This window comes from Gopherus evgoodei, chromosome 2 (genome assembly GCF_007399415.2).
Source record: "Gopherus evgoodei ecotype Sinaloan lineage chromosome 2, rGopEvg1_v1.p, whole genome shotgun sequence".
Classification (NCBI taxonomy): domain Eukaryota; kingdom Metazoa; phylum Chordata; order Testudines; family Testudinidae; genus Gopherus; species Gopherus evgoodei.
The window spans coordinates 50,110,279-50,129,731 of NC_044323.1; the positions used below are offsets into that span (position 1 = coordinate 50,110,279).

Sequence of the window (19,453 nt, forward strand, 5' to 3'; positions counted from 1 at the left end):
TCAACTGCTAGAACAGGGCCTCATCCTCCCTGATTGAACTGACCTCGTTATCTCTAGCTTGCTTGCTAGCACACATATATATACCTGCCCCTGGATATTTCCATTACATGCATCTGAGGAAGTGGGTATTCACCCACGAAAGCTCATGCTCCAAAACGTCTGTTAGTCTATAAGGTGCCACAGGATTCTTTGCTGCTTTTACAGTTTTGTAATGATATGCATATTGTAACCGGCTTGGTGATTTTAACAAACTGAAAAAGTGCTCTGTTAGAGAGTCCAGTTCTCTTTGTTGTGCTGCTGTAGTTGGCATAAAATCTGGGTGTTGAGGGCATTATCCTAGGTGTTACTGTTGTTTGTCCAGAGTCTGAGAGAGGAATGTATTTAATGTTAAAGGACACTGTCAAGGTTCTGGGGCATAAAAATGTTCCTAGCTTTATAATAGTTATATTTGGAAGATCTTACTTAATCTCTCAAGCATGCATTCTGATGCAACTTCTTAACTGCAGAGGACCATGATTACATGTACTGGGTACCCCAGACAACATAGGGGAAAAAAAAAATTTCTGAAATTGTGAACTGTTCAGAGCTGAGACTTGTTTTCCTTATATGTGTGTACCGTATCTAGTACATAAATGGGAACTACAATAAAACAATATGATAAAGAATGGAGTTGCATTTTAAACCAGATATCTGGATGTATTTGACCGTACTGAAGGGGTTAAAAAGTGCAAATGTGGGGCTGGATTTTCCAGTTGACTAAGTTCACTTTGTGCTGCTTACACAATGTAAAGTGAATTTACCCTTGTTTGAGAAATCCCCTGGGGACTTCCCCCTGTGTAGGCATTATTTTCAACTAGTGTAAAGCCGGCAGTGGTGGCTTTATGATGCATTGCCACCACCACCACCTACACTGGAGCTGGCATAAGGAAAAGACGTGACAGAGGGGGAGAACCAGGATCCATTCCATCTGATTTTCTGCTGGCAGAAGGCGTCATACCAGCAGCACAATGTAAAGAATTCCCCCCTGCACGTTTAAGTGATGCCAGGACCCAGCAGAGTGGAATTGGGGAACAGTGACCAGGTCTCTGTTAGCCCCCCTTTATCCAGAGAATTGATTCCCCCAAGACATTTATTTCTCCACAACAGCAGGGGGTGGGAATTCTTTCAGCAAGTTAGTGTGTTGTCAAGTATCGGAGGGGTAGCCGTGTTAGCCTGGATCTGTAAAAGCAGCAGAGAGTCCTGTGGCACCTTATAGACTAACAGACGTATTGGAGCATGAGCTTTCGTGAGTGAATACCCACTTCGTCGGATGCATGCTGTGTGTTGTGTGACTCTCTCTAAACAAACCAGTGAATGTGAACATCTTAAAATAGTAAAAACACATACTTTTTTTCACTGAGGAGACTGTGTTCCAGTGGTACATGCACTGTTCCCATCTCTGGTGTTGGCTCGCATTGTGACATTGGACAAACACTTTACACATCTCTGAGCCTCAATTTACCCATATATAACTTGAGGCTGTCTCTCCATGGCATTGTTGAAGCCAGGGATCAGATTATCCCAGTAACAGTTCTGATGTCCCAGTATTTTTTCTTTCAGCTCCTATCTTTTACGTGCTGCTTTGCTCCCAGCTATTCAGAGATAATCTTGCAATTCTGTTTTTAAAAGTTAAATAGCATGCATATCTCTGTAATACAGAAATACCTGACAAGGTGGATTTGGTGAATGACAATTGTGAGGATTGGAAGTATGATGAAAATAGGGTTTAAGAGTAAAATACTGCCAATTTTCCTCCTAATCCAACCACTGATTGAAGTAAATTAACTGTCTTTTTTTATTTTTTTAAATCTTGCACTAACATTTCCAGTACTACCAATTTGCACCTTTCACAGGCATTACATTTATTACATGGAAGAAGAGGGGATATGTAACTGTCTTTCTGTGTACCACATGCCTGTATTTTTCATCTTCTTTTAAACTAATTTTGGCACATAATGTTCTAATTTGAATTGTAAATTGAATTCATCCACTTTGTGGGAAAATTAGGATGTAAACAGGTGTTCTTAAGAGTGTAGTCTCCCAAACAAACGTAGGAGTCTAGGGATTTCTGATTATCATCTAGGCCATAGGATCAGGATGGCAAATGAGGGCTCATTTTTCACTAGACAGGTGAGAAAAAATGTTATATGAAGACCCCTTATAACCAAACTCTTACAATACCACCTTTTCCTAACCTCCATTTACTGTGCTCTGACTCAGATCTGTGCTTGCCAGAATGAGCCTGATGTAATGCAAGCAGATACCAGCACCTCTAAAAAAGCCCAAATAGGACAGTTATCAGGAAAGCTAAAGTGACTGTGATGCTTGTGCAGGGTACAGTTTAAAGGTAAACATGCCTTTTTATTTAGAGGTTAGAAATTAAAGGCACAGATACCTGGTCTTTTATTGCTCCTTTTCTAAATTAAACTGAATTGTTAAACTAGTGTGCTTCCTTCTGATAATCAAAGTTCTCAGAAAAGAAAGTGTCTATATAGGCATGATAGTTTTATTTCAGTATGAATTCTTTTATCATGCAGAGCTTAAAAATCCACTTTCCTGTTGGCTCTCGGCAAGTCGGAAGCTTTCCTAGTGAGATGAACTGCTTTATAATCCAAGATTCCTTTTTATAAAAATTTTTTTGCTGGCCTTGATAGTTGCAAAGATAACCATCCAAACTTGAATGGAGTATAAACCAGTGCAAGAATGTCTTACTGAGCTTGGAGATATACAGCTCCATTCTCTCAACTGTTCCTTGCAGCTTTGGAAACCTTCAGCAGAGTTAAAATTGAACATACTTTTTTTTTTTAATTAATTTTCACTGCTGTCACTTAGCTCCTAGAGGCAAAAGTAAAGAAACTGACCAGGATCTTGTCTGTTTCATTCTGTTAATCCTTTTCAAAACTATGAGCAACAGCACAAGCAGGTACTGGAGCAACTTACAAGAATGCAGAACCCAAAAAGGGAGTCTGGGGATGGGATGAAGAATAAAAGAAACACATCCATTGTAGCATCTAGAAAGCAGAGTGGAGAGCTGAGTAGCAAACACACACAAAGCCATATTGCAACAGCCCAGGGACTGGGTGAGGGTGAGTTGGACTAGCAGAAATCCAACCATAAGCATATTCTGTTGACAGGAGGCTCCAGAATGAGATGTGAGAAGAGAGAGAGAGCATATAGGGTCTTCAGCTTTGACCCCTGAGGCTGGTATGAAAGAGGGAGACCACAACCTAAGTTCTAAGGTAGTCCCCTAGAGTGAATCCCAGCAGCTGGGTGGAAGGTTCTCTTTTCACCTGGGCGTTGTCTATGGACAGGGAACACCATCTTTTGTATCTATTCTGGTTACTAAATTTGTTCATCTGGATGTTAGATATCTCGTAAAATTTCCAAACCCAAGGTGAGTGTTTATATATGTTCCGTGATTGTGGATTTTGTGCAGTAGATCCTAAGTTTTAAATGTCTAGCCTTTATCATTGCATTTGGAAGGCTTTCTTTACAAACCAAATGTAAGTGATGGAGTACGTCCTTCCTTATTCTGGAACAGTAGTTCTGAGAGGTCAGCATTTCCTTATTAATCTTAGCAGTGTGATGACTCTGAAACCTAATGAATTGTAAATGTTAATGTTAACTCTTTCACTGCTGATCATTTTAGTAGACAGTTATTAGTGTTTGTTTATCCATCATTACTAGATGAGAGGCATCTATTTGCTATGAGATTGCTTCAAGACATCTCCAGTCCTGCCCACAAGGGGAAAATGCCACCCTTCCCCATCCCCTTGCCAAAAGACTCAACTGCCTCTTATAATTTCCCTGAAACCAAAAGCCCAAACTATCCCCTGCCAAGCAGCCACAACCCTTAGCTTCTCTACAAGACTATAGTTACGTGCAGATGACACACAAATCTAGCATTGCTCATCTTAGCTTTGACTCCCTTTAAAGTTAATGGGAGTCATGCATCTAAAAACTTGTCCAACTGTTTGAAAATTTATGTTCACGCTAATCATATAACTTTACATGCCTTCATTAATAATAAAAATATTCTTTAGGTTTTTCTATATTTGCATTTACATGTATATAAGACTGGTTTAAAGGAGTAAACATGGGGCTGGGAATCGAATTTCTGAGTTCTGTTCTATGCCCTTCTATCACTAACTGGATTTGAACAAGTCACTTAACATCTTTCTGTATGTTTGCCCTTCTGCAGAATGGAGATACAGTAATCACTTAGCTCACAGAGATGCTGTGAATTATTAACAAATGTTTGTACAGTGCTTTAAATATATATAAATAGCAATATAATATTTACCTCCTGTAGAGTATTTTTCATCCATGTATCAGAGGGGTAGCCATGTTAGTCTGGATCTGTAAAAGCAGCAAAGAATCCTGTGGCACCTTATAGACTAACAGACGTTTTGGAGCATGAGCTTTCGTGGGTGAATACCCACTTCTTCAGATGCATGACAAAGAAGTGGGTATTCACCCATGAAAGCTCATGCTCCAAAACGTCTGTTAGTCTATAAGGTGCCACAGGATTCTTTGCTGCTTTTTCATCCATAGATCTCAGTGCTTTCCAAAGGAAGGAGGGTTTAGTGTCTCTGTTTTTAATATGGCAAAACTATAGGCTAGAACAGTGGTTCTCAAACTCTTTTTTTTCCGCAGATCATTTGAAAATGGCTGAGGGTCTCGGCAGACCACTTAATGATCTTTCCAAATGTTGTTTGTTCTGTTAGCTAACTATTGTAAAGCACTAAAAGTGCTATATAAAAAAGCTTAACTAATGTGTTTTGTTCTACAAATAAAAGCACACAACTCATATTTTAATATCAGTAGTCTTACCTTTCTAATGTGACAGATGTGCTCTCTCTTCTCCACTGCAGTAGCCCCCGAGCTGGGAGTGGAGGTCTCTCCTTCTCTCCGCTACCATGGCACCCCTGAGCTGGGGCTGAGTAGGGTGGGGGGTCTCTCTTCCTGTCTCCTCCACCATGGCAGTCCCTGAGCAGGGGCTGGGAAGGAAAGCTGTTTCTCCTCAGCAGCCCCAGCCCTGGAGCTGGAGAAAGTCGCCTCTTTCTCAGGCTGCCGCAGCCCTGCACATCCTAAATTCACCCCACCCCCTCTTCTCACCCCACTTCCCCCCTCCCACCTACTCCCTATTCCCCGCAAGGCCACACCTCACCTTACATGTGCTTCTTCTCCAGGGTCTAGGCACCTAATTAGTAGAGCCATGCCAGCACGGCTCCACTAATTAGGTGGGTGGCCCCTCATTCTGTCATGTGCGGCCACCCAGGTGCAGACCACCTGAAAGGAGCAGTCTGAGGACCATAGTTTGAGATAGAGATTGTGATTTATCCAAGGTGTCAGAACAGGTCAGGACTCAAGTCTCCCCTAATTTGTACCCTATCTAATGGACTATATAATTTTGTTTAATCTGCATAGTAGGATTTTGAAGTAAATTGCCCAGATTTTTCTTTTTATCAGTGCTTGCTCCATAATCTATGATGGTCACATTGTGCAAAAACTGTTAGTGCATGTAACAAGAAAAACAAACAATAACTTTGTGGTCATTACAGGCACACCCAACCAGTTGGGCAATTTCTGTTTTAAATTAGTCTACATTGATATATTTATCAATCAGTGTTCACAATTGTATAGTAGGATTATGTGGCCAGAAAAACTTCCATTATTCATTCAGAAAAATCCATTGTTATTACAGCCTTGGCTAAACTAAGCTTAACTCAAGGAATTGCCATGGTATGCATTAAGAATTCAGTTGTAGTCCACCTCAACCAAACACCACTACTGCATATTATAAATAGGTCATCATGTTTTCAAGTGTGAAGTTTAAACTTCATAATTTGTCGTGTCTAAATTATTGTTCCTTTGTTTTCTTTAGCCAAATACAGAAAAACATTCACATTTGACTGTAATGAGTGCTGAGGAGGGAAATGAAACAAGTCAACATTTGGAAAGCAATCATTTCATGTCAGAGTTCCTCAATGATGTACCCTTCACCCTAGCACCCCATGTGCTAGCAGTACAGGACATCTCTAATGGCCTTCCAGACCAGTTGCTCTCCTACAACATCAGTGATAATTTATCAAGATTTTGGTATGATTTTACACTTGAAAATTCAGTGCTTTGTGATTTGTAATATGTCCTTATCTTTCTGTCCCTTTGAATGTGCACCGTGACAACTTGAAGATAATTACACAAATATTTTGTTTTGTAACTTAACTGCTTAAATGTATTTGTGGTATGCCATTTATATAACACATGCATAAAAACTAAAATAATTAAAATCTCATACTGTTTTATTCCTTAACATATCATCTTACATTACACTTAAGTAACTTATCAGAAATACTGAATTTGTTCCTAAAGTAGTCAAGCAGAACTATTAGTTTTGTTTAATCCTGAGTAAGAGATCCATCTGTTAATACATTAATTGGTGACTGTCAATAAGTGGACTGTAAATGCACACATTTCATTATTCTTACCTGTGATGTCATGGACTTCTGCAGCATTTGATATTTTACTCTGATGCCACAAATGCAAAGCCTGTTGTGCATATTTCTATTTAGACTATCTTTGAATTTTCCAGGGATGGAAATGAATGTCGATTGTAAATGAAGTCATGCTATTTTGCATTACAATAGGCAACTGATGCTCCAGTCTCAAATGCTGCATTTTAAACTTCTGAGGCAAGTTTACAGGTTTAACTTTGTTAGTATGACTGAGTAGATTTTACTATACTCAAAACAAAAAGCTAGTCAGCTTCTCCTTTTTTCCAGTAGACCTTGCTGTTCATCTTACCAGGTCACTTTAGTCTCTCTTTCTCTGTCTTTCTCAAGGGTTTTCTCTCTAACTGCCCTGCATTTGCTGTTTTTTCTCGTTGTCACATGTGTTCCTGGTTTATGCATAGATCAGTTTTTCCTTTTTAACCTTTGTGCCCCCTAAAGAAAGAAATCTCAGGATATGTACTTTTAATGGCCATACCCTTGTGTTTTTTTTAATTGTGGCCCAAAGATACAGATGGCAGTGTTTAACTACTACAAAACATTAAATTGTTCCATACCCAACTAAATACCTAAAAATTCATTTCAAGCCTTCAATATGCATATTTTATTATAGCTAAAACCTAACTAAATTGCTGTTGCCCAATGAACTGCTCACTGAAGTCTTTTATGGGTTATGTGAAGAATTCTCTGTGCCATATGCAAGATTAAATTTGTTTTGACTATCAGGAAAAAATATATTTACTGTGCCAACTGTAAGTGGGTATTTTCATAAGAAATGTGTGACATAGGATATTTATATAGATTTTCACGTGTGTGCTTTTAAGATGTTTGGGATAATAAATACCCCAAATGATAGAGAAGCTGTGTTATAAGTACATTTTGGTTTGTTAAATGATCATATTTTCTCAGATTTTTTTTCTGGAAAACCTATGCATTTCATTAGTTTGTTTGCAGTCTGTATCTGTTAAGTTTATAAATATGCTTTGAGCTACTTGTTTTCAGGGAAAGTATCTATTGCACTTAAATAAAAGCTGTGGTTAAATAATGTATTAACATGGTGGGTCTTTTTAAACATATAAGAGAATGCCATTATTATCTAATCCTTACATACATAGTACATTGCAGTCAGGATTATCCCAACAACAGGGGAGATACTGAATAAGTTTGGATAACCAAGAGAATTTTCAGTGCCACTAATAAATATCAGGGGTATGACTTTTTTTATTTTTAAAGAAAATGGAGTTTCACATAAGGGACATTTTGAATAATCTAGTTTATACTATATTTTTGTGTTGTGCCCATAGATTCCAGTGGCACATCTGGCACTGACGACACTGTGTTCTAAGGTAACCTTTTGTGATCCAAGAAGTGTTAAGATTTTACAGAGAGGGAAAACAGATTTTTAATAAGTTGGTTAGAACCTATTTCTGTGCTGAATCCCCTGGCTAGTGGGGGATGTTAATTAAGTTCTGGTTTTCAGTGCTAAACTCAACTCTCATGTTTCTTTTGCATTTAACCTTTAAACTTCTACCTATTTTGAAAATGGCATATTCCTGTTCATATTGTTTTTCATCCCATAACTGATATTTGTCCTCAACTCAGCCATGCCAAGAGCAGAATTGCAAAACAGAGATGAGTATCCAACAAACCCATAGAACTGGTTCTTTCCGCGTTAGTAGACTTGTAAATACACTTTTTCCACTTGCTTATAAGATATTTTATTAAATTAAAACATTCCTTACTAGAATCCTGCTCTCAAATGCTCACAGACCAGTAAGGCTCTATATGCATAGGAAAAGAGCAGATGAGCACAGGAGAGGAAAGTACACAACCACGACATGAAATACAGCTAGTAGGTCAAACATTTCACCTACAGCCATAATAGTATCTCTTTGGGAGGGTAAAATTTACATACAACAAACCTGCTAGCAATATTCCTCATTACCCAATCTCTAAAAAGCCTAGGGGCTCAAATCATTCTCTTGCTTGACATCATCCACAAAAAGTGTATACAGAATCCTAATAGTATCCAGACAGTCAAAGTGAATTTTCCCACTGGGAGATGGAAAATACATCCCCAAAAAAATCTATTAGGAAATGATTCGATTTATGTGCATTAGCTCCTGAGCACTTGCCCACTGCTAACATGATGACGACATTACATCATTAGAAAATTAAATGCTTTAGAATATAGCTGTTTCCATTCAAACCTTAGTCTGAAGAGAGTGATACATATTTATGTATGTGCTTAATGACCATACATGTCAAATGGTTAGTAGATGGATGTATATACATTGGAATACATTTGCATTAGTCACTGATTTGTCAATTTAACAAATAACCAAACTCCTTTATACAATGTGGCTTGAGTATTTATTTGGCCATAAATGAAGAAATTTAATTTAAAGCAGCATACAAAAATAATAATTTTTAATAATTTCTAAGCAGAGATGGTAAAAAACATATTTTAAGTGTCATAAGGTATCATAGGTGCTCTATTACCCATTCAGTATAAAAAATTCTGGAACAATTCAAAATGATATGTATCTGAGCTGATTTTTGATAGCTTTGAAGTTTTTCAGTTACAGTACCAATAATCTCTCAAGAGAAATGGAGTTGTCATCTCAAAAGCTAATGTTTATAGACATTTAGGGTCTAATACCATTTCACTGGAGAAAATGGAAGTTTTTCCATTGACTTCAGTAGGTGCAGTAACAGGCCTTTACTTTTTAGTAAACAATTTACCCAGACAGAGTCCCTTTTGTTTTTTTTCAGGGGAGGCTTTGAGTGTCATCTGTGGTTAACAAACCTCATTTTGCAAGAGATGTCTTCTATAATGTGTGATGGCTTCCTTATGAATATTTTGTTATAAATCAAACTTAACAAAACATTTTTTATTTCATCTGAAAAAGATGTGACTACGTCTTCAGAAAGGCCTAATTTTAAAATGTAGGAAAAAAGAGCAAAGTCCACATGTTCAGTGGTAAATCAAAGAATAATTGCATCCAGAACAGCCCAACAGCAGGCTGATCATGAACCAGCCTCTACAAACAGCTCTGTAGCGACAAGCAAAACCAGAAATGGAACTAGATAATAGGGTGTGCAAGAAATATGCCAAGAAGACAGCCACAGACACAGTTACTGCTATTTCCTGGACAGTACAATCTGAAGCTTGACATCTCAGTGCTGCAGTTTCCAAGTTTATCCTTTGTGTGACTACAGGTGTAGGCTTTGGTCCTGGAACAAATATAAAAAGGAGGAGGAAAAGAGCATATTGAAGAGTGTAATTACTAGTGTTTCAAACTGATATACAATTTATATATAGTTTATTTTTTAACTTCATTGATACCAGGCAAATTGATGAAAAAAATGTAAATTCTTAAAAGAGCTGCAATGTTTTTATCCAGAAGGACTGTGCTGTTTGCATAAAAGATTAGAATGTATATCAGAGAAACAACTTGTTGCGAATTAACCGTCTGACAATCATGCTTTGGGTTTTCACTTCTCTCTACACCTAGTATGGGGAAGAATCAGACCTGAAACTATGGGGATATAAGCCCTTTCCTTCATAGGAAGCTGCAGATTGTTCCACCCATTCAGCAGCAACAAAGCAATTCCAACTTCCCAGGGTTTTTTGGGGCGGGGATGGGGAATAGTTCCTGTCCGCACCCCCATTCAAGCATTGCTAGATATAGTGATATTACATTAACAAGGTAGCAAAATTAAAAGTATAACTTTTTTAAGTTCTTAAGATATTGACCAAACTATTAAAGAGGAACTTCCCCCTTTATAAACCATTTCAAAGGAAGGTGGTTCTAGCATGCTTTAGCAGGGAAGAAGGCTTAACAGGGATCAGCAAAGGACTACAAAAAGCAAAGCATGTTCAATGCCTCTCCATTTCTGTATCTATCCTAGGTCCTTAGGCTGAACATTCACCACATGTACCTTCAGACTTTGGATAGATTACTAGAATTAGGCAGACAGGGTTTGATTTATCAATATATGAAAAGATTCCTTGAAGTGGCAGAGTGTCTTCTTCCCTATTTCCCCAATTTTTCCACCATTAATCTTGCATGTTCCTTACCTGGTGATTGTCTGGTAATTATCCTCTTTCTTTGACTCATCTCTGAAGAATTTCAGAATTGGGGACTTTGTCAGTGAGCCACAACTCAGCATCTTTCACAGTGACAAGGTCTCCTTCAGGACTGAGAGCTCTCCCAGCCTTCATTCCCCAAAAAGATCCATTTGCACAGACCCCACATTACTGTTTTGCCTTTCTTTTGTCCGAATCTAAAACAACGTAAAGAAGAAAGATGTGAACTTTATGGGGAAGCAAATACGCATATCTGAAGGGGAGCAAATTCTCTGTTCAGATTCTCTTTGTACTGTCAGTCATTTATAGGGAAGATGTTTCTAAATTATTGATATTCAAGATTAAGATGTGTATTTCAGAAGCAGACAAGGTCAGAGGCAAATCTGGTCCTCCAGGAATAACAGTTCATTCAACCAGGTCACTGGCTTTTTCTGGGGCAGAGAGATCTCATGAAATCTTTGTCGGTATTTGTAAGGCTGCTCTTCTGCCTCACACTTATGTGAGGCTAAAGGCAAAACAATATTTTTTCTTCTACACTTTCATGTCTGACGGTCTTCCTGAAGAAGCAATGAGATCCAAAACACTACCAAATAGATGATCCCCTCTGTGTATGCAACTTTTGATAGAAGAACTCTGCAATGGGCAGTGCCTTCAGTAGTTTAGTCCCTTATCCAGATTTACTCTACAAAAACAACCGGTTTGCTCTGAATTTCCCTCTCCTTTAGAGCCTCACTAATTCTTAAATCCTTCAGTAGGAGTGTCTGAAAATTCTAATTTCTTTTCTCCTACTGTCATATCTGAGAATCTCCCCAACCTTAGTTATGGGTTCTGGGATATCCTTAGATGTATTATTTATTGTTGGGTTTTGTTTTGTGTTTTTTTCCATTCACTCACTTTCAGGATATTAAAATGTTTTTGGTTCTTTACAAATAGTTATGAATTAATTCCATGTTTAACAGTTAACCACCAAGGACAAGATGAACTGTCAAACTGAACTGTTGTTACAGCTTTGAGAGCAATGCTGCCTGGAGCTTCTTATGAAAGGACAAGGCTTTCTCCTGCACCTCTTGTTCTCTGCTTTAGCTGCATGGGAAAGGAGGATGCACAGTAGGAGTGTCAGAAGATAGGAGAAAATTAAATTAACAGATGAGACACAATTTTCATTGCATATCGTTTTGCTGTAGAAGACATAACTAACCAAAACTGAAATGTACAAATGAAATTAAGTGCAGTTGGACAGAACGTGGCATATGGGAGGTAAACTCAGAAAATAATTGGGGCATTTGTCCCCGCCTCATTCTGTGAACAAGATCTTGAAGGCTTTTTCAAAGAGAAAATTAGCAGTATCAGCTATAGTCTCCCTTCTATCATCCCCCTGTTCATTATACCAAAACTGCTGTTGCCACAGTTTCTGTCTAGACCTTCAGGACAGGTACAGTTTCTTTATGTATTTGCACTGTACCTAGCACAAAGAGCTCCTGATCCTGGCTCGGGCCTTTTGGCAGTACTGTAATGTAAATAATAGGAGAGTCATGGAGTTAACATTTAATTGATTGCAAACATCCTGTCAACAGAATTTTTGGTTATTTTGTTTTTATCTTTAGCTCTCTGTTGCAGACCTGTGGTCTGAATGCTTTCAACGTACCAAAACATGGAGGTAAATATTCTAATAAGGTTTACTACTTACCAATCAAATAGTATGAAGGAGTAGCTCAAAGATAGTTAGATTTTCCTGAACCATGGTACATAGTAGGCACAAATCTGACAGATTCTTTCAGAGAAGCAAAGGCTTATGGGCAGCCCTTTTATAATAAACACGCAGTTGTGAAGGTTTCAATGTGTAGCCTAGATTATGTGAAGAAGTTGGAAAGACCTTTCCTAGTTCTACAACAAAGTGCAGCATCCGGTGGTGTCGGTGGAAGCTGTGATGTCCTCAGAAAGAGGCAGTAGCTGTAGTGCAGAGAAAACAGAGGGCATTGTTCAGCCAGCCAGTTAAATTCAGTTTTATCTTTTCTTGCAGAGATAAAATAAACTCTTGAGATCAAAGATCTTACTTGCAAGGATGTCCTGTTAAGTCAGTTGACACATATGTATCAGTATTAAGATGTAAAGGAAACTGCTTATAAGTAAGCAACAACTATATGAACCTCAGTAATTAACATCTCACATGCAACCATTTGTAGAAATCATTATTACACATTCAGTGCATCCATTCAAACTCAAATATTTATATAGCAGTTTGTAAAGGTCAGCTCTGGGCATTCATCTAAATCCACTGTAAAAGAATTCTAAAAAAGATGAAGTACAGCATTCAAAGAATCTTAGGCTCATGAAGGATTGGCATTTAGATAGTCTAGACAGTCCAAGCAAACAGGCCTCCAGAAGTGGTATGGAAAATATTTTATTTAAAGAGACGGATGTCTTATTAGAACTAAAGAATTGTATAAGGTCCATAAAGTAAGACATAAGGACATGTACTAGGATCCTGGTAAGAGACTGTTACCCACCCAGTTATTATTTCTGCTGGACTAGCTATTGCATGATCATTTTAGCAAGAATATCCTCACTGGTCCTATCCCTCAAGCAAGTTGCACAATATGTGATGCTTTTGCATTGTGCCATACTTTCCTTTCTTTTAGCTGCCATTATGAGCTACTAATGTAATTGCATAAATTGTTCTTCTCACCCAAAGATTTGAGACAGTTTTGGTTGCACTGCTAACTTTTTAGATAGCCAGCAAGTTAAATATTAAACCTTTTCGAAAAAAGTCTAAGTGGTATTGTGGATCTTTCTATTATTGCTTGTTTTGCTTTTTATCTCTTACATAATATCAAAATATAGTTTGTTTTTGTTCGATCTTACCTTCCGTTAAATTAATGTTGCTTAATGTTAACCTACGTATGGCCTCCTTTTAAATGGTAGTGTGGAGTAGATTTAAATTTCTACTATAAAAAGGAAAGCCAGATTTTTAATACACTATGGCATTTTACTCTTATGTAATTTTGTGGAATTGTTTATCGATATTGTGTCAGATTCTGATATTACTAGTGTAATTTACACTAGAATCTGGCCTACGGTATTAACCCTGTATCTGTATTATTTAACTTTAATGCTCTGAGAGAGAGGGGAAGATAGTGGCAACAAATGTGGCATTAAGGAAGGAATTTAAAATACCTTCCTAGATTTCGTGTTTCTGGAATTAGAATAACTGGGAGAAAGATCCTCACTCTTCACTATAGGCACTTCTGTATTTTATTTTATGTTGTATGTACTGTGCTATAGATGCATCCATTCTTCCCCACAGATAAAGTAAACAAAGTAACAGATTTATGGAAACTAAAAGTGATTTTTAAAAGTTGCAGTCACCGTTTTTTCCCAATATGAGAATAATAGATGCTACTGTTGATTAGTAAAATTGCCATTTTGAGTATAGACCTTTAAATGCTTTATACCACTAAAAAGTAATAGAAGACCCATGAATTTCAACAAAAATAGTCCCCAAAATTTAAAATGAAAGTAAGTTTTAAATCTTTATTACGTTTATATACATGATTAAAATATGTTAGATGAGCAAAGGTGGTCAATGAGCTTTTTTAATTAAAAGAATATCTAGTGAAACTATCTCTATCCCCGTTAAATGTATCAGCACAATAACTTAATCTGACTAGAAATTTTCCTAGCTGTTAATCTGTACATACCTAAGAGCAACTCTAGGAATAAAACCGTTGCTTACCCAAAATTGTCTTTTGGCTCTAAATTATTTCCATTCACACTTACGAAACAATAGTTCTTGTACAGTTTTTTAAAATTATTTCTTATATGCAACATTCAGCCTGTACATTCTTTGCAACAGGGTAACTAGCATAAGAAAAGTAGCTACTGTAAGGCACAATCCTGTGTTGTCAGAGAAAGGCACTGGCGGATGTAAATAGTACTTTTGCATCTCTACTTTCTGTGCTTCTGTGAAATTAATTGTGCCCCCTAATTCAGTGTTCTTCTCTATCATCTTCATGGCCAACAATTTTAGCCAGAAGTTTTCTCCTCAATGTTGGTGGCAGACCACAGGGCAGATCCTCAGATGGTAAAATTTGTCATAGCTTCACTGAAATAACTGACAATTTACACCAGCTGAGGATCTCTCCTTATACCTGTTGCCTTGGCGAGGGCATAAGATTTTTGCTTTCTAAGCCTTTTCCAGATTACTCTGCCTAAAGAGTGTGAACAGCAGACTACAGACTTCCATCATGAAGCTTTTTCAGTCCACTTTGCTCTTATTTTAACTTTAACTACGTTATTTCAATTGGGACTTCAGTTCCATTAAAGAGAATCAGCAAATTTATTCCTTGGAGCTTTGGAAAAGATGTTTTACTAAGGTACTCTCCTGTTCCCAATCTTACTGCTGGGACAGAGATGTCTATGAAGGATACAAGGGGGAAAAACAAGGACAGGAAATGCAGTGTGTGCTCAGCTTACCTGCAGCTGTCACGGAAAGCTGGCTTGTCTGCTCTGCCAAGTTCTCCAGCAGCAGGCAGGAGAGTCCAGATGCACATAGGAGAGCTGGTTCTTACAAAGCAATGCTGAGGAAGTATTCTCTCAGTGTCTAAAAGGGGTCTGTGAATTTACCCTCCACTTGGCATACAAAGGGTGGCATAATGGGAGTTTCCCAGTAAGTCCACGACAGCCAGCCAGTTGCTTCAGAGATTTTTCCATTGTACCAAAGAACAAGAGATTCCAAAGTTGGAAGTAGCAGCACCTCACTAATCAGACAGTAATCCAATGGAAGGTGAGTTCTTACCTAGAGATCCTGCAGATAGGAAAATAATTGTCTCTGGGAAGATTATGAGGTAACTGCATCAGCTCCTCGTGGCCTCCACTGCATTATTGTGTTTGAAAGAGCCGTCATGATTTGGACAAATTGACAGTCTACCTCCCCAAAGAACAAGAAAATGAAGGCAATGCTGAAAAATATCTTCTTTGAAGCATCATTTGCAACAGATATATGTTAGTGACTTATTCACTGGCCTCCAAACTGGTAGCCCATGGTGTTTGAGAGACCATTCAAAACTGATATCTGGGCAAGAAACCCTTTAAGACCACCACAGCGATCTGGATCAATGTTTGAATCAGGAGACCATACAAGGCGAAAGTAGCAGGTCCACACAACATCATCACAGCTCATTAAACTGGGGGAGCTGAACCATCATTGGCAGCAACGTCAAATGCTTTGCATGAAAACAAATGGAAAGCAACAACTTGACTTTCTGTTCACGTGTCTGAGACACTGCAAAGTAGGTATCCTGTGGATTGTCAAGTAGACTCAGGAAAGTCAAGTATGTGGTAGCTCCATAATCCCTTGGCTGCTTCTGCTCTGTCATTATTTTACACAACTATTGATCCTATCCTTTTCTGACCCAGAAATGGCCTTTACTGCGTGAACATCTCATTGTTAGGATGATGGGACATTAAGGGAACGGAGAAGAGAGAATACTTCTTACCTGAGAAGTTCCTTGCTTAGACCCTTCATGTCCTAGAATCAGATTCCCACAGAGGATTATTTCTCAACAGTTGCAGAATTAATATCTATGTCTTCAGGCCTGTTATTGATAATGAAGGGCCCTGTTAAAAATGGAAATTAGTTTAATTTATAATTAAATATTTTGATAAGAAGTTTAAGTATTTTGTACCCTTGAAAACTACAATTCTGGGAAAGCATGGTGGGATGATCTTCTGCCTCAATATGATAAAAAGCCTGGTCTGTTGCCAGCCACCTAGAAGAGAGGAGAAAATCAGTCAAACAGTGTTCCAGGAAAATAAATTCTCAGGTAAAACAGATTTGCCATTCATTAATACTATATACTTAAAATGTAGTGGACAACACAAAAGGTGGAATGGTTTGGAAGAAGACTAATTTCTAATGGTCTAATCTCTGAAATTGACTCATCTGAAAAAAAAATTTGCATTACTGTGTGTAACTGAAAGACAATGAAATCAACCAACCAACTAGTATTTCCTGTTTAGTGTCCTGATTTTTTTTCAAAGCTGCTGAGCACTCACAAGTCCCATTTATCTTAATAGAGCTGGGTTTGCTCAGTACTTCTGAAAATCATGCAAAAGATTCTTGCATCTTTTTTTCACTTTAGAGGAGATCTTTTGAGATAGAGGAGCAACTCCAAAAGGGCAAAACATTCTAGCTCAAATTTTGACTTCAGCAAAGTTACTTCAAATTTACACTTGTTTAACTGAGACCAGAATTTGGCACCAAATGGTTAGATTTTTTTGTCGTTGACTAATGTAGTTAAATTAACATTTCTAAAACAATGTATCATTTTAAATACAAAACCTCTTAGTATGGGTGCTCTATACAAATGTGTAATATTGATTTTATACTGAAAAAAGGTTGACCTTATGAAAATGCAAAATTATCAATTTATGCCAGTATATAGAGCAAGGACACTTCTCTACCAAGGAATGAAGTTGATCACTGAGGGCTAAATTCTGCCACCTTTACTAACATTCTTTAATAGTTCGTTCCTCATACTGCACCACTGAAATCAATGTGGCTACTCAGAGTGAGTAAAAGTTGCAGAAACTGGCCAGGGATACAGTGCTCACTAAGGGTATGGCTACACTTGAAATTTCAAAGCGCTGCCGCGGCAGTGCTTTGAAGTGTGAGTGTGGTCGGAGCGCCAGCGCTGGGAGAGAGCTCTCCCAGCGCTGCACGTAAATCACATCCTCTACGGGTGTAGCTTGCAGCGCTGGGAGCCACGCTCCCAGCGCTGCGGCACTGATTACACTGAGGCTTTACAGTGCTGTATCTTGCAGTGCTCAGGGGGGTGTTTTTTCACACCCCTGAGCGCGAAAGTTGCAGCGCTGTAAAGTGCCAGTGTAGCCAAGGCCTAATTAGTGGCAGGGCTAGAATCACCGCCTTTTAAGGTTGCCCAACACTTGCCATTATAAGTTTTCAGTTGCTTATAACTTAGCCAAACTTTAACCATTTGGTCTGAAGTTTTCCATGCTGAGTATTTGTCTTGAAAAATTCAGCCAAAATGGTTCCACTAATTCCAAGAATGAAGCTAAGAGATAAGTACATTGTTTTGCTAATTTAAAAAAATTCTGATTACCATTTCTTTAAAAAGCTCTCGTCCCATCCCTGTCCCCCTCCCCACCCCACAATTTTGGAACAGGGATTTAAAATGTGTTAAGATGGCAGCCTCTGTGTGAGGGATATGGCTTCTGCTGTCCCCATGAAAATCTGCCCAAATTTCACTAGTTGTAAGCTTTTGAAAAATCACAATTTGCACATGCTCAATTAGAGATTTAGATTTTTACAACTAAATTCCTTGAAGATTCCATGTGTATAACTATGCACCAGCCCAGGGCTGAGCAGGACTTTTTCTGCAACTGCAGTTTTGGACTGCCACAGACCTTCCCATATCTGGGTTTGAGCATCTGAACTTAAATAGAGAAGGAATGCTCTTTCCTGTTTTCTCAGTAACTCCTTTGTTGGCCCAGGCAGCAAGGATGATGAAGCTGCCTGATCTAAATGCAGAGGAGACAAGAGCCAGATGTGCAGGTGAGTGGAAGGAGTAGATTAGAGAAGGAGGCAGAAACTGAGATTAGAGACTGGTGAGGGTAAAGGGAGGAGAGACCGAGACAGGTTGGGAAAGGAGATTGGGACTGAAAACCAGTGGGGCAGGGGTAGGAGGTGAGGGAGAGGCATAGGTGGGGATGGAGAATTCTGACTGGGCAAAAAAAATGGAACAGGGATTCCAGAGAGGGATATTGGGACTGGGGACAGTGGAATGGGGAAATGTAGAGGTTAATTGGAGGTCAAGACAGTGAGGAGACAAATCAAATAAGAAGCCTGGAGGGGGGAGGGGTGGGCTAGGCCTGGCTGACAAGGAACTGGGGCAAGGAGCTGGGGTATGTGAGGAGGAGAGAGATGGGAATGGTTGGGCGATGGGATTGGGAATGCAGACAGGTGACAGTGGGAGTGGGATGAGAAGCCCAAGGAGTGGAGACTGGGACTGGCTAGGTGAGGAGAATGAGACTGGAAAGAGGAGACTGACGGGGAAAAGATGAATCTGGGACAACTGTAGGTTGGAGGGGGGCAGGGCAGAAGGATCACAGCTGTCTGAATGAGCAGAAGAATCTCTGCATGCTAGGGAACATCCCCCTCCATAGTCTACTCTCAGTGAATAATTGTGAAATGCACTATCAAAGTGTCCCATCCCTCTCTAGTGCTGATCCACATAAAGGATGACAACCTGCTACTGCTGTCAGTTACTCAGGTCTATGCAACTGCACTTAATGGTTCCAACCCTGCCTATGATTCATGTGGGTGTCAATATGATGCTGCATGATGGAATTTTTTTTTCAGTTTGCTTTTTTTAAAAACTGAAAAATTATATAAAAATAAATTACCTTAAAAAGATGATTATGGTTGCAAAGTCAAGCAGTCAAAAGTTAGGAAATATCAGAATTATGGTTGCCTGCGCAACCATAATTTGACCCCTTGTGAAAACTAATTATAATGTGGTCTTTAATCACATGATTCATATACTGTTTTTTTCAGGACCCCTGCCTCATTCATTGCACAGAATTGACATTGTTCACTTAATGAACAATATTTTTTTCTCTTCATTGTTCAGTGTGTAGCTTCCATGCCTTGTTTACTGCACATTAGTCCAACTATTCAATGTGGGAGTCTCTCCAATGACTGCAGTGGTCTTTGGATTAGGCCTATTTGAGAATCACTGAGCAATCCCACAAGAACAATAATAATTATAGGGGCCATTAGAAGGTGTGT

At 38.7% G+C, this 19,453-nt stretch overlaps 1 protein-coding gene across 4 annotated transcripts in view; it reads left to right on the top strand.

Annotated features, from left to right (window-relative positions):
* UMAD1 (UBAP1-MVB12-associated (UMA) domain containing 1) overlaps positions 1–19,453 on the top strand; it is a 172,593-nt gene that overhangs the window by 140,370 nt on the left and 12,770 nt on the right. For 2 of the 4 annotated variants that reach the window (XM_030550647.1, XM_030550644.1), the window contains exons 4-5: positions 5,927–6,141; positions 12,249–12,301. In XM_030550647.1, coding sequence (XP_030406507.1) covers positions 5,927–6,141; positions 12,249–12,301 — 268 coding nt within the window. The remainder of the gene's footprint in view (positions 1–5,926; positions 6,142–12,248; positions 12,302–19,453) is intronic. The other 2 variants (XM_030550645.1, XM_030550643.1) reach the window with 1 other exon arrangement.